At 40.5% G+C, this 24,907-nt stretch overlaps 1 protein-coding gene across 1 annotated transcript in view; it reads right to left on the bottom strand.

The window, feature by feature from the left end:
* The window catches only part of LOC117521657 (BMP/retinoic acid-inducible neural-specific protein 3-like), a 153,081-nt gene that overhangs the window by 96,900 nt on the left and 31,274 nt on the right, over positions 1-24,907 (bottom strand). Inside the window, exons 3-4 of the mRNA XM_034182978.1 lie at positions 21,451-21,653; positions 15,453-15,655 (exon numbers count right to left, since the gene is read on the bottom strand). Of these exons, the coding sequence (XP_034038869.1) occupies positions 15,453-15,655; positions 21,451-21,653 (406 nt within the window). The remainder of the gene's footprint in view (positions 1-15,452; positions 15,656-21,450; positions 21,654-24,907) is intronic.

Raw genomic sequence — 24,907 nt, 5'->3', positions numbered from 1 at the left:
TGCCATGAACGGCACGGTGTCGCATCCGTCCGCTTTTCTTTCCATGAAAAAAAACTCCTTTAACAGTGGAATGTGCCGAAAAAGTGCTGATGTCCACGCCTTTTTCCTTTTTTTGTGGAAGTCAGATGACGTCCCAGATCAACAAAGCCTTCACGTTGGAAATGATCTGGTTGATTCAGCCTGTCGATCGGCACTGGGAGCACGGCGTGCTCTCAGCTGTTGTGGGCCGTCCTTAAAGCGGCAGTAACACTCCTTAATCTGTGTAATCCCCACAAAATTGTCCCTGAAAGCCATATTAATTTTCCGAACGGTGTCCACCTGGAGGTCTCTCACAGTTTCTGGAAAAAAATTGATGCAGCAAAGCTCCAAATCATTCAGACATTTATTCGCAATAAAAATCCGACGAGAGGGGTGGACCACTGCTCACACAAAGCCTGCTCACAGGTGAATGACGCAACCGACAGGCGTGAAAAAACTCACGCATGCGCAAGAAGGTTCAAGCTTGGCTGATGCAATCACACGTGATTCAAATCCATATGGTTTTTGCAAAAAATAAAAGTCAAATACTTTTTGGACAGACCTCGTATGTCCAAACTGGTCCTTAACGTTAAAAGTTCTGAAAGATTTACTCATCAGCATTCCTCTTGCATCACACTCCTATACCTCCATGTGCCCACAATGTTCCCCCCCAAAATTTCATCACATCTAAATTGTTACGAGACCCTAATCACCAATTTGGTACCAATCACTTGGTGCATAAATCTGAAATAAAACTGTAAATGTGACCACTTTTGGCACCCCACTATAACATTCCACTGATTCACAGATCATACGAGGACAATTTCCTCCTAAAATATGAGTTTTCCCACCCTACTCGTGCTGTTTTTCCTTTCGTGCCATAACATACCATGATACGAGGTCTGTCCATAAAGTATCGTACCTTTTTTATTTTTTTTTAAACTATATGGATTTGATTCATATGTTTTCACGTCAGACAAGCTTGAACCCTTGTGCGCATGCGTGAGTTTTTCCACGCCTGTCGGTGACGTCATTCGCCTGTGAGCACGTCTTGTGGAAGAAGTGGACCCGCCCCGTCATCAGATTTTCATTGGATTTTCAAAGCTGTACTAACAGACCTTATTCTCTGTGAAGCCGGTAAAATTTTCACCGAAAGCCAAATAAATTTTTCGAATGGTTTCCAGGTGCCAGTCTCTAACAGCTTCTGAAAAAATTCTGATGGAAAAAAACCCCAAATCATGCCGCCATTTCCAGACAATGAAAATCCGACAACGGGGCGGGACCACTCCTTCCACAAGGCGTGCTCACAGGCGAATGACGTCACCAACAGGCGTGGAAAAACTCATGCATGCGCACAAGGGTTCAAGCTTGTCTGACGTGAAAACATATGAATCAAATCCATGTAGTTTAAAAAAAAATAAAAACGTACAATACTTTATGGACAGACCTTGTATTAATAATATTACAGCACTGCAGGTGATTGGTGATACAGTATGTGTAAGTATACAGCATGTCTGCTGTGATATAAAACACGTCTGTCACAACAATAGACTTTAGAGCTGTTTTTTAATGGTCTAACACAGGGGTGGCCAAGTTTGGTCCTCGAGAGCCACATTCCTGACACTCTTAGTTGTCTCCCTGCTCCAACACACCTGAATCCAATGAAAGACTCGTCAGCAGACTTTAAATGAGCCTTTCATTGGATTCAGGTGTGTTGGAGCAGGGAGACAACTAAGAGTGTCAGGACCAAACTTGGCCACCACTAGTCTAACACTTTCTGGTGATGGATATGAATGGACCATACATTATTTTTAGACCAACCCACCCGCAGAAAGGCAAGTGCAATTATAATTTAGAAGACACGGATACTTGGTGAAAAAAATGACAGTTGTGTCCGTTGGATGCAAGCAATGACACTTGTGGTGGGCTTTGCAAAACTTTGTGTGGGGTGTATGATAGAGCCCAGAGACGGTGGCTTTGATTACTTCTATTCATAACTGTATGTATGCCTGTGTGTCAGCTGTGTGATGCATTTTGTGTAAAATCATATGGCTGCAGTTTCTTGTTGAACATTCCCAGAGTTGATAATCCTGTCTGTGTGTGATATCTGAAATGGGTCTGAGACTTCTGTCACATATGTCCATATCTTGACTCTCTCTGAGACATGTCAACTGAGCTGCTCCCTGCTCTTGCTGAAACACCTTAGGACACATCATCTCAGTGTGGTTTTTGGCTACAAATTTGAATGTTTTTACTCACTTGGTGACCTACATTTCCTTGCTGTTAAGGCAGATGATGTGATCCTTTAATAATTGCAAACTGTGTTTTTGCTTAATTTGCACAGCATGAAAGCAAAAAACATACATATGTGAACTTGATACATTCCAGTACAACATCATGTTTCATGGATATACACTCAACAAAAATATAAACGCAACACTTTTGGTTTTGCTCCCATTTTGTATGAGATGAACTCAAAGATCTAAAACTTTTTCCACATACACAATATCACCATTTCCCTCAAATATTGTTCACAAACCAGTCTAAATCTGTGATAGTGAGCACTTCTCCTTTGCTGAGATAATCCATCCCACCTCACAGGTGTGTCATATCAAGATGCTGATTAGACACCATGATTAGTGCACAGGTGTGTCTTAGACTGTCCACAATAAAAGGCCACTCTGAAAGGTGCAGTTTTATCACACAGCACAATGCCACAGATGTCGCAAGTTTTGAGGGAGCGTGCAATTGGCATGCTGACAGCAGGAATGTCAACCAGAACTGTTGCTCGTGTATTGAATGTTCATTTCTCTGCCATAAGCTGTCTCCAAAGGCGTTTCAGAGAATTTGGCAGTACATCCAACCAGCCTCACAACCGCAGACCACGTGTAACCACACCAGCCCAGGACCTCCACATCCAGCATGTTCACCTCGAAGATCGTCTGAGACCAGCCACTCGGACAGCTGCTGAAACAATCGGTTTGCATAACCAAAGAATTCCTCCACAGACTGTCAGAAACCGTCTCAGGGAAGCTCATCTGCATGCTCGTCGTCCTCATCGGCGTCTCGACCTGACTCCAGTTCGTCATCGTAACCGACTTGAGTGGGCAAATGCTCACATTCGCTGGCGTTTGGCACGTTGGAGAGGTGTTCTCTTCATGGATGAATCCCGGTTCACACTGTCCAGGGCAGATGGCAGACAGTGTGTGTGGCGTCGTGTGGATGAGCGGTTTTCTGATGTCAATGTTGTGGATCGAGTGGCCCATGGTGGCGGTGGGGTTATGGTATGGGCAGGCGTCTGTTATGGACGAAGAACACAGGTGCATTTTATTGATGGCATTTTGAATGCACAGAGATACCGTGACGAGATCCTGAGGCCCATTGTTGTGCCATCCAAGAACATCACCTCATGTTGCAGCAGGATAATGCACGGCCCCATGTTGCAAGGATCTGTACACAATTCTTGGAAGCTGAAAATGTCCCAGTTCTTGCATGGCCGGCATACTCACCAGACATGTCACCCATTGAGCATGTTTGGGCTGCTCTGGACCGGCGTATACGACAGCGTGTACCAGTTCCTGCCAATATCCAGCAACTTCACACAGCCATTGAAGAGGAGTGGACCAACATCCCACAGGCCACAACTGACAACCTGATCAACTCTATGCGAAGGAGATGTGTTGCACTGCATGAGGCAAATGGTGGTCACACCAGATACTGACTGGTATCCCCCCCAGTAAAACAAAACTGCACCTTTCAGAGTGGCCTTTTATTGTGGACAGTCTAAGGCACACCTGTGCACTAATCATGGTGTCTAATCAGCATCTTGATATGGCACACCTGTGAGGTGGGATGGATTATCTCAGCAAAGGAGAAGTGCTCACTATCACAGATTTAGACTGGTTTGTGAACAATATTTGAGGGAAATGGTGATATTGTGTATGTGGAAAAAGTTTTAGATCTTTGAGTTCATCTCATACAAAATGGGAGCAAAACCAAAAGTGTTGCGTTTATATTTTTGTTGAGTGTATGTAAAATACAGTAAAGCATGTAGTATGGATTAATATATATCCATAACATTTAAAATGGGCCCTGTATTCTGACATTTACAGGATATTTTCTAATACAGATTTGTGTACTGTGGTATCTTACTGGACATTTACAGATGTTTGCTGACTGAACCAGGCTAATTAATCTGCTTGAACAAATCAAGTATGAGCTCTCACATTCATCTGCTTCCTAGTTGAGTCACTTTGGTTTCTAAGAGCAAATGCGTACATGTCTGTTTTCATGTTGGATTCAGACATTTATTGGTCCGGAAAAGCCTCTTTTCATGCAGTGTTGTCTCTGTACTCGCAGTGCTGACTGCGCTTCCGTTCATCCGAGAAGTCTGACTCGTGCTCTGCTGCTTTCTTTCTTTGTTGCCAGATTTTATCTTATATGAGCATCAACAGGTGATGCTGTGTGACGTAAGATTGACAGGCTGTGTACTGGCTGGTTATCTAAGCTGTACAACACTTTTAGGATTCATAGGGTTCTTTTCAAAAATAAAACATAACAAAATCATTTAAACAAACAAACTGGCCTTGTTAAAGATGCATCAAAAAAGACCAAACCTACAAATAAACAATATATTTTGTGATTTCATTTCATTAACTGTTCTGCACTTGGATACAGAATTTGCTACAACTCCCTCTATTTGCCAAGTCACTGCTAAAAGTTGTCAGAGTGTTAGTATTCTTTCACTTTATTGATCAAATGGGTGTTTTTTTTTTCTTTCAGTTTCCGTATTTTGGTGCATAAAAAAATATTTAATTTAGAATACCATACATAAAACACACAAAAAAATAGACTATTTTACAATGAACTATATAGTTGTGCTCAAATGTTTACATACCCTGGCAGAATTTTTGATTTTTTTTTTTTTCACTCACTGTTAGTGGTTGGGAGTCTTTTAAGGTAGTTGAGACTCTTCATTTTTTTATTGGTAAATTTGCCCATTCTTCTTGACAAAAGCCTCCAGTTCCTGTAAATTCCTGGGATGTCTAGCTTGAACTGCACATTTGAGATCTCCCCAGAGTGGCTCAGTGATAGTGAGGTCAGCAGACTGAGATGGCCACTGTAGAACCTTGACTTTACGAGGGCTGTCAATAAAGTATAGGTCCTTTTTATTTTTTTCAAAAACTATATGGATTTCATTCATATGTTTTTACGTCAGGCATGCTTGAACCCTCGTGCGCATGCGTGAGTTTTTCCACGCCTGTCGGTGACGTCATTCGCCTGTGAGCACTCCTTGTGGGAGGAGCCGTCCAGCCCCTCGTCGGAATTCCTTTGTCTGAGAAGTTGCTGAGAGACTGGCGCTTTGTTTGATCAAAATTTTTTCTAAACCTGTGAGACACATCGAAGTGGACATGGTTCGAAAAATTAAGCTGGTTTTCGGTGAAAATTTTAACGGCTGATGAGAGATTTTGAGGTGATACTGTCGCTTTAAGGACTTCCCACAGTGCGAGACGTCGCGCAGCGCTCTCAGGCGCCGTCGTCAGCCTGTTTCAAGCTGAAAGCCTCCACATTTCAGGCTCTATTGATCCAGGACGTCATGAGAGAACAGAGAAGTTTCAGAAGAAGTCGGTTTCAGCATTTTATCCGGATATTCCACTGTTAAAGGAGATTTTTTTAATGAAAGACGTGCGGATGGGTCCGCGCATCGGGATGCAGCCGCCGAGGTGCGGCGGCACAGGAAAAACACCTCCGTGTTGATAACCATTTGTAAAATCCAGGCGGCTTTTGATGGCTTTCAGTGGAGTGAGTATATGAGAAATTGTTTAACAGCTGGACATGTTCCAACTTGTCCTTAAGGTTTCCAACAGAGGTGTTTTTCCTGTGGCGGAGCGTCACGGCGGCTGCGAGCCAACGCTACAACCCGGTCGCACGTCTTTCATTAAAAAAATCTCCTCTAACAGTGGAATATCCGGATAAAATGCTGAAACCGACTTCTTCTGAAACGTCTCTGTTCTCTCACAACGTCCTGGATCAATAGAGCCTGAAATGTGGAGGTTTTCAGCTTGAAACAGGCTGACGACGGCACCTGAGAGCGCTGCGCGACGTCTCGCACCTTGGGAAGTCCTTAAAGCGACAGTATCACCTCAAAACCTCTCATCAGCTGTTAAAATTTTCACCGAAAACCAGCTTAATTTTTCGAACCGTGTCCACTTCGATGTGTCTCACAGGTTTAGAAAAAATTTTGATCAAACAAAGTGCCAGTCTCTCAGCAACTTCTCAGACAAAGGAATTCCGACGAGGGGCTGGACGACTCCTCCCACAAGGAGTGCTCAAAGGCGAATGACGTCACCGACTGCGTGGAAAAACTCACGCATGCGCACGAGGGTTCAAGCATGTCTGACGTAAAAACATATGAATGAAATCCATATAGTTTTTGAAAAAAATAAAAAGGACCTATACTTTATTGACAGACCTCGTATTCTGCCATAGACAATTACAGGTTGACTTGGCCATGCGTTTTGGACCATTGTCATGTTGGAATGTCCAAGTATGTCCCATGCACAGCTTCCAGGCTGTTGAGTGCAAATTTTCCTTCAGTATTTTCTGATGACATACAGCATTCATCCTGCCATCAATTTTGACCACGTTTCCTGTGCCTTTGTAGCTCACACATCCCCTAAACACCTCCATGTTTCACAGTAGGAATGGTGCACCTTTCATCATAGGCCTTTTTCACTCCTCTCCAAATGTAACATTTATGGTTGTGGCCAAAAACTTCAATTTTGGTCTCTTCACTCCAAATAACTTTGTTCTCTGTGCTGTATGGTGTATTGGAAGTGGGATACTTTGTGGCATTTACGTAGTAATCGTTTTCCTTTGGTGATTCAACCATGCAACCCATTTTTCTTCAAGTGCCTCCTTATTGTGCATCTTGAAACAGCCACACCACTTTGCTTCACAGAGTCCTGTATTTCAGCTGAAGTTATTTATGGGTTTTTCTTTGCATCCCGAACAATTTTCCTGGCAGTTGTTGCTGAAATTTTTGTTGGTCTACCTGACCGTGGTTTGATTTCAACAGCATCCCTCATTTTCCACTTCTTAATTAGAGTTTGAACACTACAGTTCCTTCAATATCCTTTTATATCCCTTTCTTGTTTTATACAGTTCAATTATATTTTCCTGCAGATCCTTTGACAAGTCTTTTGCATTCTCCATGACTCAGAAACCAGAAATATCAGTGCAGCACCAGATGAAAGATGCAAGGGTCTGTCATGAGCCCAGAAACCCGCTAACATTTTATACACACTGATTAAAAGAAACCAGATCACAGGTGAGGATGGATACCCACTATAGCAGTGGTGTCCAAACTATTCCAAAAAGGGCCAAGAGGGTGCAGGTTTTCTTTACAGCCACTGACTCCAGCAAGTGATTTCAATGATGAACTCATCCCACTTGCTCAAAGTGATGTTAATCAGTGAAATCACCTGCTGGAGTCAGTGCCTGTAAGGAAAACGTGGACACTCTCGGCCCTTTCTGGAATAGTTTGGACACCACTGCACTATAGCCATTCAAACCCATTTGTGTCAACTTGTGTATGTGTTATCAGGCCAAAATCACCAGGGTATGTAAACTTTTGTTTAGGGTTAGTTTGGTTAGTTACTGTTGTCATTATGATTTAAAAGGAGTAAACACAATTGTTTTACAGTAAATGGCTTCACACAACCACTAACCAAGAGTGAAAAAAAACTTTGTGTTATCATTCATATTCTCTGAACAATGGCCCAAAAGATTCTGGGTATGTAAACCTATGAGCACAACTGTAACATGAAGAATTACAGTGATAGTTATTTTCTGTTATTTTGCAGTATTTTATGACTCTCCAGCTACCATTATTGTATTTTATTTTACACTAATTTTCAGTGTGACTGACATTTGTTGCAGCCTTAAAGGACATATTTCACTCCAGTCAACACAATTTAAAAATTATATACGATATTATTAATAATTTCTTCCAACTCTCTGGCTGATTTTATTTTTTCAGTTATATTGGGGCCTGCACAAGTTAGAGTGGTACTGAAAATTGCACATGATTCATAGCCATTTTTATCAGTAATCATTATGTAACCTTGGGGACCAACTTTAGGTAGCTGGAAGTCACTCTGCCTGTGTCCAGGTATAGTTTGCTTTACTGTCTGCATATGTAATTTTGCTTTCAAGACAAATTCTTGTGATTTGTGATCAACATATGTCCATCTCTGCCGCGTTGTAATCCGCAGTGTAATCAGAGAAAAAAAAAAAAAAAACTTACAGCTCAGTAGGATTGAATAGTAATAATAGTTACATACCCTGAAGCCCACATCGCTGACTTTACTCCTGATGTGTTCGCACACAGAGCTACAGTAGTGTTCAGAATAATAGTTGTGCTATGTGACTAAAAATTAATCCAGGTTTTGAGTATATTTCTTATTGTTACATGGGAAACAAGGTACCAGTAGATTCTCACAAATACAACAAGACCAAGTATTCATGATATGCAAACTCTTAAGGCTATGAAATTGGGCTATTAGTAAAAAAAAAAAAGTAGAAAAGGCGGTATTCACAATAATAGTAGCATCTGCTGTTGACGCTACAAACTCAAAACTATTATGTTCAAACTGCTTTTTTAGCAATCCTGTGAATCACTAAACTAGTATTTAGTTGTATAACCACAGTTTTTCATGATTTCTTCACATCTGCGAGGCATTAATTTTATTGGTTTGGAACCAAGATTTTGCTTGTTTACTCGTGTGCCTGGGGTCATTGTCTTGTTGAAACACCCATTTAAAGGGCATGTCCTCTTCAGCATAAGGCAACATGACCTCTTCAAGTATTTTAACATATCCAAACTGATCCATGATACCTGGTATGTGATATATAGGCCCAACACCATAGCAGGAGAAACATGCCCATATCATGATGCTTGCACCACCATGCTTCACTGTCTTCACTGTGAACTGTGGCTTGAATTCAGAGCTTGGGGGTCGTCTCATAAACTGTTTGCGGCCCTTGGACCCCAAAAGAACAATTTTACCTCATCAGTCCACAAAATATTCCTCCATTTCTCTTTAGGCCAGTTGACGTGTTCTTTGGCAAATTGTAACCTCTTCTGCATATGTCTTTTATTTAACAGAGGGACTTTGCGGGGGTTTCTTGCAAATAAATTAGCTTACACAGGCGTCTTCTAACTGTCACAGCACTTACAGGTAACTCCAGACTGTCTTTGATCATCCTGGAGCTGATCAATGGGTGAGCCTTTGCTATTCTGGTTATTTTTCTATCCATTTTGATGGTTGTTTTCTTCCATGTGTCTCTGTTTTTTTTTTTTGCACCTGCGTATACGTTTTCCCCTCTCCAATCAACTTTTTAATCAAACTACGCTGTTCTTCTGAACAATGTCTTGAACGTCCCATTTTCCTCTGTCTTTCAAAGACAAAAGCATGTTCAACAGGTGCTGGCTTCATCCTTAAATAGGGGACACCTGATTCACACCTGTTTGTTCCACAAAATTGACGAACTCACTGACTGAATGCCACACTACTATTATTGTGAACACCCCCTTTTATATATATATATTTTTTTTTACTAATAGCCCAATTTCATAGCCTTAAGAGTGTGCATATCATGAATGCTTGGTCTTGTTGGATTTGTGAGAATCTACTGAATCTACTGCTACCTTGTTTCCCATGTAATGATAAGAAATATACTCAAAACCTGGATTAATCTTTTTACTCACATAGCACTACTATTATTCTGAACATTACTGTATGTAGAAGTATTGTTTAGCTATGTAGCACTGTCATTTGTCCACAGTAAACAGCGTTCCGCCACCAGACTCATTCCCTCCAGGTAGGGATTAGCATGGCGGTTCATGGCACACACACAGATCAGACAAATGGCTGGAAGCTGGTCCACATCACAGCTCTGTGTACCACACATAGCAGCTGAGCTTATCTTGGTGCAACACAGTGGCACAAACCACAGACATGGCCAGTGTAACAGTATTCCCCCCCCATATCTTAGAGTACTGGTCTTGTTTGTCTGTCTGTCTGTGTCTTGTATTTCTGTCTCATTCCTTCTCTCTATTGTTTACAGTGACATTTGATGGGAATGGGTATAAATTAGCAAATGGATCTATTTCACAGAAAAAAAAAATTAAGAAAAGAAATTAGTCAGTTTGGCTATGTCATAATGCCTCTGCATAATCAGAAAAAGGTATTTTATTTCAAAGATGTGTCATTTACTTTCAAAGGCCTGGGTCCAAGGTGTTACCCTTTGAATATCGTGGTTAGTAAAAGAACTAATGATTTACATAACTAAATTACTGACCGATGCAGCTCTTCCAGGCCCCTGGCTTCCTCACTGTGTTGATTGTCACGCTCATTGTTTTTGTCCTATTCTTCATCTGAATATTCTCCTTCTGATGGTTCTGGCTCAAGCATGTAAGGCTGTACACCACCTGGATTCTCCAGCATCAAAATCTCCACAATTTAGTCCATTTCATTATCACCATTCAGAGAAATATCGGCGGAAAAGCTTTCCAAATTGCTGTTTAAATCCTCCGCCGCTGTGAATGAAAGTAATCAATAATAGGCCGTCTCTGCCTTGAAGTCACAGGGGAGTGCACATTCTCACCAGCATGGGATATTTCAGGAACGTTGTGTGATCAAATGAGGAATGAAAAAAATTGACAGACTGATTTAGCAAAAACACATTGACGATTCTGGCTTTATATAGAACAGTCTTCAAGGAAAATATAAATTTCTAGATTTGGATGTGGCCTTGAAAGGCAGATGACAAATTTCGCCATATTTATCCATGGATGTACAATGATGATCAAGGCCCTTCTTCTCCATGGTAAATGGACAGCATTTTTGTAGTGATTCTGAAGATGCTTTCACACCTATCTTGTTTGATTCAAACCTTTAGACATTTCAATTTGGTGTGAACCAAAATAGCAAGTGAGAAAGTTGCCTTGGACCACAGTCCAGACCAAAGGGCCAAACTTTGATCAGATTAAAGGAGGTGGTCTGAACAAAAACTGAGAGTTTTGGACCAATTACAAGACGCTGAAGTAGGTTATCATCACCCCTTTGATAATAGAAGATAAACAAACAAACAATCGGACCCAGCGCTCAAAAAATAAAAAAGAAAGAAAAAGAAATACTGGAAAATATAGCAAAATATTAGTTATTCAATAATATCACGTATTTAACAAATAAACCAAATTAATTAACTAAAGTAATTAATTTTAAGCGATTTGATAGGTTGAAGGGCCTTTCACACTCATTACTTTACTAAGGGGGCGGAGATTGCTACGTCACACTCTGGCCATTTCCACAACCTGAAAAAAGTTCAGCGATCGCCATCTTGAATTTGCGTCACCTGAACCACAAAAAAGCTTTAAAAAACAGCAGTAGAACAATTCTCCCATCACCCTGCTGGGAGAAGCTTTTTTCATCTACTTTTCGGAGCGGCATCGACCGAGGGAGGACTGACGACTTGGTGGGATATCGATCAAACCGCGACAGCGGGCCGGCCTTCAGGCATCATCACTGGGAAGACCGAGGCAGGCAGCCGGGGTGATGGAGCAAACCCACTCAGTCCGAAATTTCCCACTTTTTGGATATATGCGAAGTCCCAGTTTACCCAACGGAGCTTTATTGAGGTGAGAATGATGTAAAAATAAAAGGTGACGTTTACTGAACTGTGAAGGTTTCATGATCGGCTAACGTTAGCTTAGCCTTTTAGCACAGTCGATCTGAGTGAACACTTTAATTTCTAAATGGTTCAGTCTTTTTGATTTTTACCAAATAAAGCTACAGCTTTCTTCAGACACCACAAAAGCTCAACTTTAAATAACTTATTTTTGGGCGTTTTTTTTTTTCCATCGTTTTCCCCCCCGTTTTTTTTACTTTTTATATATAAACTGTTTAGTGTTTCTTTATATTTAAAGAAATATTTTTATTTGTCCCAATCAGGAACATTTGCTGTGCAGACAACCAAACTTCCATTGATGAGCTGAACACCGCGAAGTCCAGTCGAAAGAAAACATCTCTGCTCTTCAAAATAGGACAAAAGTGTCTTCAGCAACACCACCAGAGTTCAAAGCTGCAGAAGAGACCTTCATCTGGTCCCGAGAATCCAGCAGAACATCACCTGCTTCTAAATAAAAGGCTCTTTCAACAGCAACTATTTTATTATTTTTTAAAAAGCTGTTTCATTTTATATTTTAACAATAAATGAACGGATCATTAAAATTGTCCATGAAATCAAAGTCAAAAGACATTTGCACAAGTAGAAGCTCTCCACTTATTGCACTTAAATTCATATTTTAGAAATGACTCTGTCCTGATAACAACATTAAAGGCAATTACATATTTTGACGAAATTACAAGTTGAAATGACTATAAAAAAAATTCATGATGAGGTTTATGTCACAGAAATCCTACTTTACAATCACACTGCAGTCATTGTTAAATTATTTCCTATTGCATTTATAATAAACATTTGTATTTATTTACAGTGTCTTTCTGGTTGAAATGAGATATAAATAATCTACCAGACTTAAAAAATGTACAAATTTTCATGTATTTTGTCTAAAAATAAATGTCCTTATGTTAAACAAGAAATTATCTAATCTGAAATAACAGGTGGTTTTAATTTACAGATGAAAGGTTTCTAAAGAACCATTTACTGATTTATTTAGCTATTTTAATTACAAGTGTTTTAAACTTTTTTAACAGTAATCAGAAATTCTGAGGTAACAAACAACAACAAAAAACATTTCAAAGGATTTTTCTTCAGAAAACTGCTCTATAAATGAGCAGTCCTGTGACACGTTAATGTTTTGTAGAGATCAGTGGTTTCTGCACCAATCCGTTTTGTAGAGATCAGTGGTTTCTGCCACTAGTCTTCTGTGTTTTGGCCCGACGTGCTGTTCCTATTGGACAACGCAAAGGTACGTCCTTGAGGGTTGTGCTTGTCAGTGCGGCAGAGGGCAAGGATCCTGAGTCCACTGAGGTAGGCTAGCATCCAGTTTCCACACAGAATTTTATGTTAAGATATGGACTTTTATGGTAAGATAAAAGTTATGTATTGTTGTAAATATATCTACATGAAAGGTTTATCTTTGACCCGTTGTGTGACTGTCATGCCCAATTGCGCTGTGTTTGCGCTTGTGATGGAGGGCTGTATGTGGGGTTAATCTACTGTCTCGTGTCGTTTCTCAGATCAGTTGTTGGTTTGGTTTTGTGGTATGCAGGAGATCACTTGACCGAGGGTCTATATTTTCAAATAATAATTAAAAAAATACTGTCATCACTCTTTACTCTTAGTCAGTCTCTTACAACGGTGTAGCCTAAATACATGAGCTTTCCAGGAGCGCACCCAATTCATTACGCACGCTCAGAGGCACGTCCCCTCCGGTGCGCACTTTTTTGTGTGTGTGTGGGGGGTGCGACCCCGCCCCCTGTGATAAACTCATTGCCCCTTAATATTTTTTTTTCTGGCGCCGGGCCTGCAAACAATGGAAGTAGTACCAACAGTGAAGGGGCAGACAGTAAAAGAAGGAAATAAACAAAAGCAGTACAAATGAGCTGTGGGGGCACATGGGGAAAGGAGGAGATGCAGTTTTTAATTGTGATTTGCTCAGAAAAATTATGTCACCTTGAAAACATGCATAAATGTTCTCCAATCAAACGCAGCTACATACCAAACTGAAAACAAGCCAAGGTCACACATGTCCGCAACCTATGAATGTCAAGCCTACTACCCTGCAGCCTACATAGATGAGGATGATGTTGATGATGAAGGTGACAGTACACATTTAAGTACGCTGTGGAAAGTTCACTTGCGCAAACACAAAATTACAATGTGAAACCACACTTATAAACTTGAACTTTGGTACAGCTCTTGTTCTGGACTTTGAAGTGTAAATTATGAAGACACTCAAACTCCTTTAAGTTGATGCCTCACATTCACAAACTATTGTCATGGTGCACATCGAGAGCAAGTTTGGGATAAAAGACCATCGTAATGACCTAGTGATTTTTCCAGTTTAATCTGGGAAGTGACCCTTTAACTCTCAATAACCCTTAGGCCATCATGTCCACATTTATCCTTAGTGTTTCCTTGTTTATTTAATGCCAGATATAGCCACCGGTGTTCCACATGAACAAAAGTTTTGATTAATTTACTGATGTGCAGAATTATGGCAGATCTTGAGGGAAACAGGAAAAAATGGATTGACTGAGACCGAAGTCTGAATGCATAGAATAAACTGAATTTGAAATTGAATCCTGAATTTCAGCTAATGAGTCAACTTCAAAGCTTGCAACAGAATGCATACTGTACATCACCTGGAAAAGTGAAAGAACAGACACCAAATGAATGGATCTAATTTAAGCAAAATATTTGTCAGCAGTACTTTTGGCACAGCTGTAACGTCTGTCACAGTTGCTGTTCTTAAACCTCAAAATCGCGGGACACCATGTCCACTGGACCACTAAAATGACATCACACAGATGATATGGCTGTTCTTTTGTGTGTTGTCACTTGCCAAGGGTTTATCAATAGGCTATAAATAAGAAACATCCTTCACTCATATGTAAAATGTGAAAAGATGTGAATAAGATGTGTATCAACTTATCTACTGTTAAGAAGCCATTTTATAGCAGCGTCATACTAAAAAATAAAAACCACAAATCTTTTCCACACAATGAATTGGGCAAATTTTAAACATGTTAGCTCTTATTACGTCTGCCAAGGATACATAATAAAATCATTGGCATTTATTTATATATTTGTCTCTGTTAGCAGGATTACGTCAAAACTGGTGCACAGATTTTGACGAAATTTTCACCACAGATACATATTAGGCCATGGAAGAACCCATTCAATTTTGGAGGTGATCTGGATCCAAATCCGGATTCTGGATCAAGATTTCACTTTATATACACTTTGAGGTATTATGTCAAAACTACTTCACAGATTCTCACCAAATTTGCACCAAAGATAGATATTAGGGCATGGGAGACTCTACTGGATTTTGGAGGCGATCTAGCTCCAGATCCAGATTCTGGATCAAGATTTCTCTTTATAAAGGCTTTGAAGGATTACTACTTCAAAACTACTTGATGGATTCTCACCAAATTTCCACCACAGATAGATATTAGGGCATGGAAGACTCCACTGAATTTTGGAGGTGATCCGGATCTGGATTGGCGGACATCAGAAATCTGTGATTGTGATTGGTGGACGTCAGAAATCTGTGTTTGCTCTTGTTTTTGGTATCGTCTCTGCGTGTGGAAAGTCCCTGATTACACTTTTACAAGATGTAAAGGGTGTTTCATTCTGCCAACCTCTTGGTGTCTAAACGTTTCCTGACTTGCACCTACCCTTATGGCAGTGGATGCGATCTGAAGGTGGTGCAGACGGCGGAGGGTGCTCTCTCTGTCAGTGAAATAAGATGCTGCCAGCTGGTGGAGGGTCTCCAGGGTCACGTGCCCTGTAACATTTCTACGAGTTCCCTCAGCACCCAAGGGTGACGACTCCTCACTGAGCTTCCTTTTGTCCACGAATATAGTCAGAGCCTCCTCCCCTGGTGACAGTGAGGCAACAGGATAAAACGTCATTAATCCTGACAGAGCAGCACTAATCACCCTTCATTAGTGTCTTTTCAGATTGGTTAGAAAAGCAAAGGAGTCATTAAGTGCAGCAAGGAGTTTCTGGCAAGAAGCAGACATGCTCTGTGGATCCATTAAATACAGAAATCAATACAAAAATCACTGATTACTTATCAGTGATCACTTAATAATGTTCATCGTGTTGGGTAAAATTACCATAAATGGCAAAGCTTCTCTGAGTTAGAATCGACACATTTGTCATGGTTACCAAACAATTTTTTTTGACATTTTAATTTAACTAATAATCTCAATGAATTCCATTTACACTAAGAATACTCTGAGGTGAACAAAATTTTTTTCAGAATAGAAGTACCGATCATAAATTCATTGTCATCATTGGTATGCCTTTTGAATAGACAATTTCACATATTCAGCAAGAGTAACTCCCAACAACTACCAGAGAACAACTTCTGACATTCTGCTGTGGTTTATTACATTTACACTTGGCAAAACCCAAAGTGAGAGCAAACCATTTGGAGTAATGTGACTAAACCAACAAGTTCACGGAATTATTATAAACTGGAAAACTGGTAAAATTCAGCCACAGAAATTTCAGCAATATTACACATTTCAGCTTATTTTGCATAGAGGTTGTGTTTCTGTGTGCACACCATGTTAAAAATACTCAAGGAGGAATTATCACATCAAATCATCTGTCATATAATTTGGCAATGAAATTGTGTAGAAACTGAGGAGCAAACTGCCTGTCATGGTTTTGTTATGTTTTATTTAGTATTTATTTTGTGTGGTTTTTCCGGTGTAGTTCTGGTTGGTGTTTCTCTGTCTGCACTCTCTTGTCTTTCAGTGTGGGCTTTGGTTTGGGTGTGTCTGGTCTCTTTTGTTTGCCATACCCTCTTCCTGCTTGCTCTTCTACACCTGTGTCTGATTTTCCCTCATCACACCCGTTATTTAAGCCTCATGTTTTCCTCATGTCTTCACCAGATCGCTTGTGTGTTAAGCCTGTGTTTCCAGCTGTTTTGTCCCAGTGTCTCTGTTCCTTGTTCATTTCCAGCCATGTGCCGCCCGCCTGTTCTTGATATTGTCTCTTGTCTTATGTTTTGGATACTGCTGCTGAGTATTGTTTGTACTTCTGTGTACTGAACCCAGCCTGGAAACCAACTAAAGCTTTTTGAACATCCGTCCTTGTGGTTGCGTCCTGCATTTGTATCCTACCTCATCGAAGCTGAAATCATGACAGACTGACTTCCAACAAATCTTTAATTTTTTTAATTTAATCTGCTTTGAAAAAGGTTAACAGTAATGTTTCTTTAAATGGAAAGTGGATTCTGCTTGGCCTTCCCCCCCCCTCTGACTTCAGAGAGGGAACGGCTGCCGTGAGACTCACTAAAGACACCACAGGAATCGTGTCATTCCCAGAAAAAGTCTGGTGACCACCAAAGTTAGCAAAATCTCACTGGAAATGTCAAATATTTTGATTTTTTTAAAAAAATCAAATCAGAATTCAAAATTTTATTTTTAGCTTTCACAGAAGAAACTAATCAATCTCCAACTTACAAAATAAATTTTGAAGGTGTACTGTACAGTATGTGGAAACAAAGACCGTTCCTGATGATCCCTCAATAACAGTGGTGGGCACAGATAACCAAAAAATGAACTTTGATAACAGATAATCAGATAACTGAAACGTTATCTTTGATAAAGATAAAACAATAAACCACCCAAAAATGTATCAGAAGTTACAGATAACCGATAAATTGTCTCTGGTACATTTGCAACTACTAATAAACTGAATTTCAGTTTTAACACCACAGTCGCTTCTGGTAGCATCAAAAGCGACATCAGACCCAAACAATGAGCCCACACTTCTCTCGTTGAGCATTTTGCCCCCTGCTGGAAGCTCTTACTACATGGCTTCCAGCACAGGCGAGAGCAGCCACAAAGCCCAGCTCTCTACCCAATCACAATGCTCTGGTCAGGCCGAGGTCTTGGAAAATAAAGAAGTGCTGACTTATGGTTTTGATTCATAAATAACTTTAATACTGATAGAATAACTCCATTAATGTCAATTCTGTCATTTGTACAAAGTTAAAATATAACACAACTTTTAATGTTGAATAATGCACTAATTCTGAGGTTTTGTAACAAACAGACAGATCGCAAAGGATTCTGGGTAAAATGTGCCTCTGCTAAACACTAATTGGTTCAGTCATTCATTATGTAAACCAACATGTTAATGTGATGTGTGTCGTGTGTTGGTGTTTACAGATAAATGTGCTTTTGTAAAATATTCCATTTTTATTTGTAAAAACAGGCATTTTTACGGAGCCCTGGAAGTGTCATCGCAAAATGTTTTGCATGTGGAGAGAATGTGCGCACATTTTATGATGTTGTGCACACATTTTATTATTTTGTAAAATGTGCACTCAATATTGTCTTGACACATAAATGTTGGCTCGCCGCACAGCGAGATCTCAGTAACATTGAGAACTGCACTGAGACGCTCTGATCACGCTGCACTTTAACTGCTGCACACAGACAACACCATTAACATCGCAACATAAAACTATTTTTATATTGTGCCTAAAACTCTTGTGAATATATTCTCTGGGTTTTTAGATGTTGTTATTGTGTTTATTTTATGTAAACATGTGAGAATCACAGTCTGTCTCTCTGTTATTTTCAATGGGAGCTGCTGTGAGCTACACTCGCTTCCTGATCATGTTGTTCTGGGGGAAAGTGAAGTTTGCTCTTTAACGTTTTAATTATTGTTCTTTACAACACTGTTTGTCCTCTTTGTTCGAGACTAATATATATAATATGTCTGAAATTCGGTTTGCGTTTATTAAATTCCATGCAAATTAAACAGCCCCAACCAGTCCCAGCAGAAGACTGCCCCTCCCTGAGCCTGGTTCTGCTGGAGGTTTCTTCCTGTTAAAAGGGAGTTTTTCCTTCCCACTGTAGCCAAGTGCTTGCTCACAGGGGGTCGTTTTGACCGTTGGGGTTTTACATAATTATTTTATGGCCTTGCCTTACAATATAAAGCGCCTTGGGGCAACTGTTTGTTGTGATTTGGCGCTATATAAAAAAAAAAATTTGATTTGATTTTGATTTTATAATTGTTTTAGCAAGTTTTCAGGGTATCATGCAACAGTCTCTTATTAACGTGACCAGTTCTCCTTTGCCTGCAGAGGATGGAGCAGTTTCTTCTTAAAGCAGCTCTTCTCTGTTTTGCAGAGGGTAGAACTAAACAGCTACGAAACATTTAACAGGTAGGTGCCCAATTGATTTTAAGTTTTAGAAATATTTGTAGCTGTTCAGCTTTATTTACCACGTTATTGGTCTAAAAATTATCAGACAAAAATTTATTGCAAGATAATTAGTCCGATAATGGTTTTTAAAGTTATCTAAAAAGATAATCTGATAATGAAAACATTATCTTCGATAATTATCGGTTATTGGATTATCGGAACTGTGCCCACAACTGCTCAATAATAAAATAAATGTAAAAAACTGAATTAATGCTTAAAAATATGCTTAATGATTATTCTTGTATTGATATGTCTTTAGATGGTGACCACATAGTTTGTGTTGAGCATTGTAAATACTTAGGTGTACAGATTGATAAGCATATGAATTGGAGTAAACACATAGAAGACCTTTGCAAACAACTCAATAGCATGGTATGGACATTTTGTCGACTTAGAAAATTTCTTCCTTTTGATTCATTAATTCAATTATATGAGTATATTGCAACCAAAAATAGACTATGCCATTACCGTAGGGGTTTCAGTTCTGACCAAAATATTGCTAAGGTACAGAGAATGCAGAATAGGGCTATATGAGCTATCATGAACAATTATGATTATGTAAACTGTAGAGGTATTGATCTGGTAAAGGAATTGAAATGGTTAAATGTTACACAAAGAAGAGATTATTTTATGTCCTTGTTGATGTTCAAGAGTATTCATGGACTTGCTCCCCAGCATGTTCGCAATGAAATATTAATGGCAATTGAAGTCAATAACAGAATTTCAAGAAATGTAAACCCAAATGATCTTTTTGTGCCCACAGAAACTAAAGAGGTCACTAAAAACACAGTTTCTTTCTGTGGGCCTACTATTTGGAATTCCATGCCTGAGAGCTTAAAGGAGTGCACAAAATTCTTCTTTTTCTTTCAGCTGTTCCCATTAGGGGTCGCCACAGCAGATCAATTGTTTCCATCTCACCCTGTCCTCTGTATCTTCCTCTGACACACCACCACCTGCATGTCCTCCCTCAGCACAACCATAAGCCTCCTCTTTGGCCTCCCTCTTCTCCTCCAGCCTGGTGGCTCCATCCACAGCAGGGGGTCTGAGACACGCTTTATCCCCTGTTTACAATGGGGTACTCAGGTCAAAGCAGTTTCAGTCTTTTGTTCATGGTAATGAGTCATTCACGTCATCAGCAGAGTCGTCAAGGGAGCCACAGCTGCCCTGTCATTAGGAAGGTGCTAACTAGAGCACAATAGATTCTAATTAGAGCTATTGTTTAGTCACTAGCCTTAGCAGTCTGCCTCTCGGTAGGAGGGGTCTGGTTAGGTTTAAAACTCCAGCTTTTGTGACTTCGCATCATTCTTCTCGACAAGAGTCAAGACAGAAGTCAGACCACCAGAGCAAGAATTTTAGCTGAGGAAGCTTCTGCGATTTGAAGCGAAACGTCCTCACGTCAAGCAACCCAGTGCAGTCGAAGATTCAAGCTTCTCTAAGTCATTAATATCACTTTCTAGACTGAGATAGCATCTTAACATGCATATTAACAGGGTTGGCATCCAACATCATTGGAAGTAATTGGTCCACCACATCAACTGCCACTTCCTACATACATCAACCCCTGGAGTGCCCAGACCAAAAGTAGGTGTACCCACCCACTGAGCTGTAGCTGCTTCCAGATCTTCAGACCACACAGAGTACAACCACTGCAATATGGAGCATTCCAACCTGCCTCAACAGCAGTCCAAGATGGTCATGCTTTTTAAGTGAAAGGATGTTCCAAGTATCCACCTACATGAGTTGAACAGGTTTAGACATGAATGCCGCCATGATATGTAGCAGCTTTGATTTTTTTGGTGGTGGTGATTGTTTGGGTTAGGGGAGCACAGGTCAAATCTGCGCCTTATTAACTAAATTTCTTTACAGCATAGAGATGGTGGGATGGTATTTCTCTCATTTCTATGAATTTCTGAGACATTGGTGAATGTAAGACCAAAAATGTTCTTAAGTGGGAGCAATGCTCACTTCTGTTTGCCAAACGAAACATTTACTGCTGATACCCACACATTAAAAGTACCCAAACTTCAAAGTACATATATTAGTAATTTTTCACCAAATTTGCATTTGGATAGTCCCTCCAAACCACTATTACTGGTTAGGAATTCATCTTTTTGTTCACAAATACACTTGTAATAATTTATTAAAGCAAGCGCACATAAGCAGCAGCAGATGGAATTGTGACGTAGTCAAGTGTAGACTGTGTTTAGGGAACCATGCTGTTTTTCAATGTTGGCCAAACACGAATGCAAATTCCTTGTTTGGCCACCACTTCCCATTTATTTTTATTCACTAAACCAGAGAGATTTGATGTGCTTTTTGGAGCCTAAACACTGATCTATAAAAAAAAATGGTTACATGCATTTTGGTTGACAAAGCAACAGATGGTAGAATCTGTAAGTGACAAGAGTCTGAGGTTTGGAAGGTGTGTGTTTTTGATGTACCTCCCAGAGTAGCAGAGACAAGGAGGTGTGTGCCGTATTTCTTGATGAGACTCTCTGTAATCATGTGGAGGGTCGGCCGCCTCCCCAGCTGGCGGACGGTGTATGTGAAGTCGGGGTCGAGAGGCAGTGCCAGGCCTCCGCTGCCACTGAAGCCGTCCCATTTCTCCACTGCCAGACTGTTGACCTTCCATCGACCAAATTCCCTGGGAATACAACAACAGACTTATGGTCATGTGAGGCCCTTGGACATGCACAAAGCCTCAGGCCTCTGTTAAATGAGTTGTGTTACAGCAAAGGTAACTGTGTGTAGTGAAGCACACTGAGGTGCACGCACTGTGTGTGGTATTGCCCATGCTCGCTACACACACATCATTAGCAGGTTTTTAAGTTGTATTGCTGATTAGTTGATTAAATGAACAATCAATAAGAAATAATGGAAAAACAGCTCAACATTTTCTAATCAGGCACATGTTTCCTACAGTGCCAGATCTGCTTTGTTTAAAAGGAAAAAAGTAGCAAAAACATACATCTAGGGACTTGACGAAATTAGGATTTGACATGACAAAAAAGTAAATAAGTATTGCAGAACACCAAATGTTTCTTAACACCAACATGCTGACACTTACAAGTCAAATCAAGTCTGGGATCATGTGTCTGAATCAGCTTGGTCCTGGATGACAACCACCCAGGCTGACAAACAGTCCATCATCACATCTCAAATACTAGGGGAGCTACAAGCACTACCTTTGCACCCCCCAGGACTAAACCAAACCAACTTTTTTAGGTTCCTTAGATGATTCCAAAACATAATCAGGATGTTCCCAAAAATAAAAACTGGCATCTCAAGCCAGTTATCCAAGATGGTGTCCAAGATAGATGCCAAAATAGGGTTTTACTCACTAAAACACCTTTAAACAACATATAAACAACTTCCAACTATGTATTTTAATGATAAGGGTCTATTGGTGGCCATTTTGGAAACCATTTTGAATCTTAAACCCATGAATGAATTCAGTTTTGGCACAAATGAGTTTGCTGTGACCTGCAATGGTCTTCCCATTGAATCTCTGTGATATTTAAGTTGTTTATATATTGTTTAAAGGTGTTTTAGTGAAAAACCCCATTTTGGCGGCCATCTTGGATGCCATCTTGGCTAAATGGCTTGAGGCCAGTTTTTATTTTTGGGAAGATCCTGATTATGTTTTGGGGTCATCTAAGGAACCCAAAAAAGTTGGTTTGGTTTCAGTGGCGGCTGGCCCATAGGGGGCGCTCGGGCGCTGCCCTCCTAGATGTGGAGAGGAAAAGTCATAATATATATTTAAAAAGTATTATCAATGTCAGTTTTACTTAATAGTATGTGCCTACATGTAATATAAATGATTAAAACAACACTTCCTCCAACTGACTCTCATTCAGCAGTGCATTTCCACCGACAGAAGCAGAAAACGTATCATTCCTTGTCTTGGGCGCTCATTCAAAGCGCCCTTGAAGTGCAGTGAAATAACCAATTGTATGTAGTTGCTAGGGAAAATTAATAAATATTTGGCAAATCAACATTGCCAAAATGAATGGCTTTGGGGCGCCGGAATTTTAGCCCTTGCTACAAAAATGCGGGAACGTTAGATTGCTACAGTCAGTGATACACGTGACGCTGCAGCTGCTGCTGTCAGTCAGTCAGACAGGAAGAGATGATGGTGACGACGACGTTTGGGTTATATTTATTTATTTTTATTTTGTCTCCGTGTGTTTTGCTGGAGTAAGTTGAACTCTTCGGAGGTTTAAAACGGGACAAACTAATCAAATCAATGACACCAAAGTTTGGCGGGGATTCTTTTGGAGGCGCATGGAGGTGCGCACATCAGATCTTTCTCGTGGTTTAATGACAATTGCACATCCCGGTTGGAGGAGAGACGTTTGTCTGACTCGTTATAAACTGTGTCAGGCTTCATTCACACTGTCAGCGCGCACACGTCACGGAGGCTGCTGATCTGCGCTCTTTACTGCGGGGTGGAAAGGAGCGAATCCACCTCTTCAGGTGAGCTGACGAGCTGCTCAGATTTATTCCCGAATGTTACTCCTGGTGTGGAAACGAGGGTAAAAATTTAAGATAAAACAAATGAGTGATGTTTTTTGTTTGTTTTAGGGGGTCAAAGCTGTGATCTTTTTTGGGACAGCAGACCAGTTATAACGGTAATAGGGGAGGCTGGGGCTGTTTGTAACAGTGTTCAAAGCTGCAGCCATGCTGGTATTTTGATTTCACTTTACACGTTATGAGGATCAGTTCACAGAAGTGAAATATTATTTGGAGTATTCCACACTCTAAACTGAGAAAATAATTGATTTTTAAAAACAAAACAAAACCCTAAAATAGCAATTTCCATGTTTTTAAAGAAATTCTAACTCAGCCACTGAGTACACACAAGACACTTATAGTAAGACAAACCCAAGTTTAGCAACGCATTTAATTAAGTGGTTTTGTATACTTCATTTGCTTTGTCCTCTACACTGTTAATTAATTTTAACCAATTTAAAGGTTTTGGTGTTATTAGTTAGTCAAGTTATTTCATTTAAGTTTTTCAAGCTTCTTTAGTTTGCCTCCATTCCACTCAGTAATGTTCATGCAAAATATTACCTTAATTCTCTCTCTCTCTCTGTCTCTCTCTCTCTGTCGCTCTCTCTGTCTCTGACTGGTGCATGCTGGGAGTCTGAGCGTGAGTGGAGGGTGCGGGCGTGAGTGTGAGGTGGGGTTTTTTCCTTCCTTTTTGGGAGTTTGTTGCTTTTCGGTTTGTTTGTTGGTTGTTTATTTTTTGATTGATTTGTGGGTGTTTGTGTACTTTGTGCGGCGGGTCTTGGTGCGGATGTCGGCGGGGCCGCCGCCGGCCCTCTCGCTCCGTCACGGGGTGAGGGTGGTTCCGGACCCGGCTGTGTCGGTGGAGGATGTTCTTTTGGCGGTGGGTGAGCAGGTCGGCCATGAGAACTTAATGTTTGCTTCCAGAATGAACAGAGCCATGGTGGTTTTTTTGTCGGAGGAACGTTTCTCTGAGTGGGGTTTATCTAAATGACTCTTACTTGCAGGCCTCTCCACTCTACGCTCCGTCTACTAAGATCATTATTTCCGGGGTGCCGCCGTTTGTTTCGAATGAGGCTCTGAGTCAGGAGCTGCAGAGGTTTGGTAAATTTGCTAGCGGGTTTAAGACGATCGGGTTGGGCTGTAAGAGCGAGAAACTTCGCCATGTTTTGTCCTTCCGTCGCCAGGTGCTTATGTTCCTGAACTGTTCGACTCAGACTCTGGACGTGTCTTTCAGAGTCAAACATGAGGACTCTTTTTATATGGTTTATGCTAGTTCTGGTAGCATGAAGTGTTTTGAATGTGGGGATGTCGGTCATAAACGCTTCGCGTGTCCGCACAAACGCGACGTTCCCGGGGCGTCGGTGTCGGGTCCAGTTCTGGGGCCCG

Source organism: Thalassophryne amazonica, chromosome 12 (assembly GCF_902500255.1).
Source record: "Thalassophryne amazonica chromosome 12, fThaAma1.1, whole genome shotgun sequence".
NCBI lineage: Eukaryota > Metazoa > Chordata > Actinopteri > Batrachoidiformes > Batrachoididae > Thalassophryne > Thalassophryne amazonica.
The sequence above is the reverse complement of the archived record's forward strand: the minus strand, read 5'-3'. Positions and strand labels throughout refer to the sequence as shown.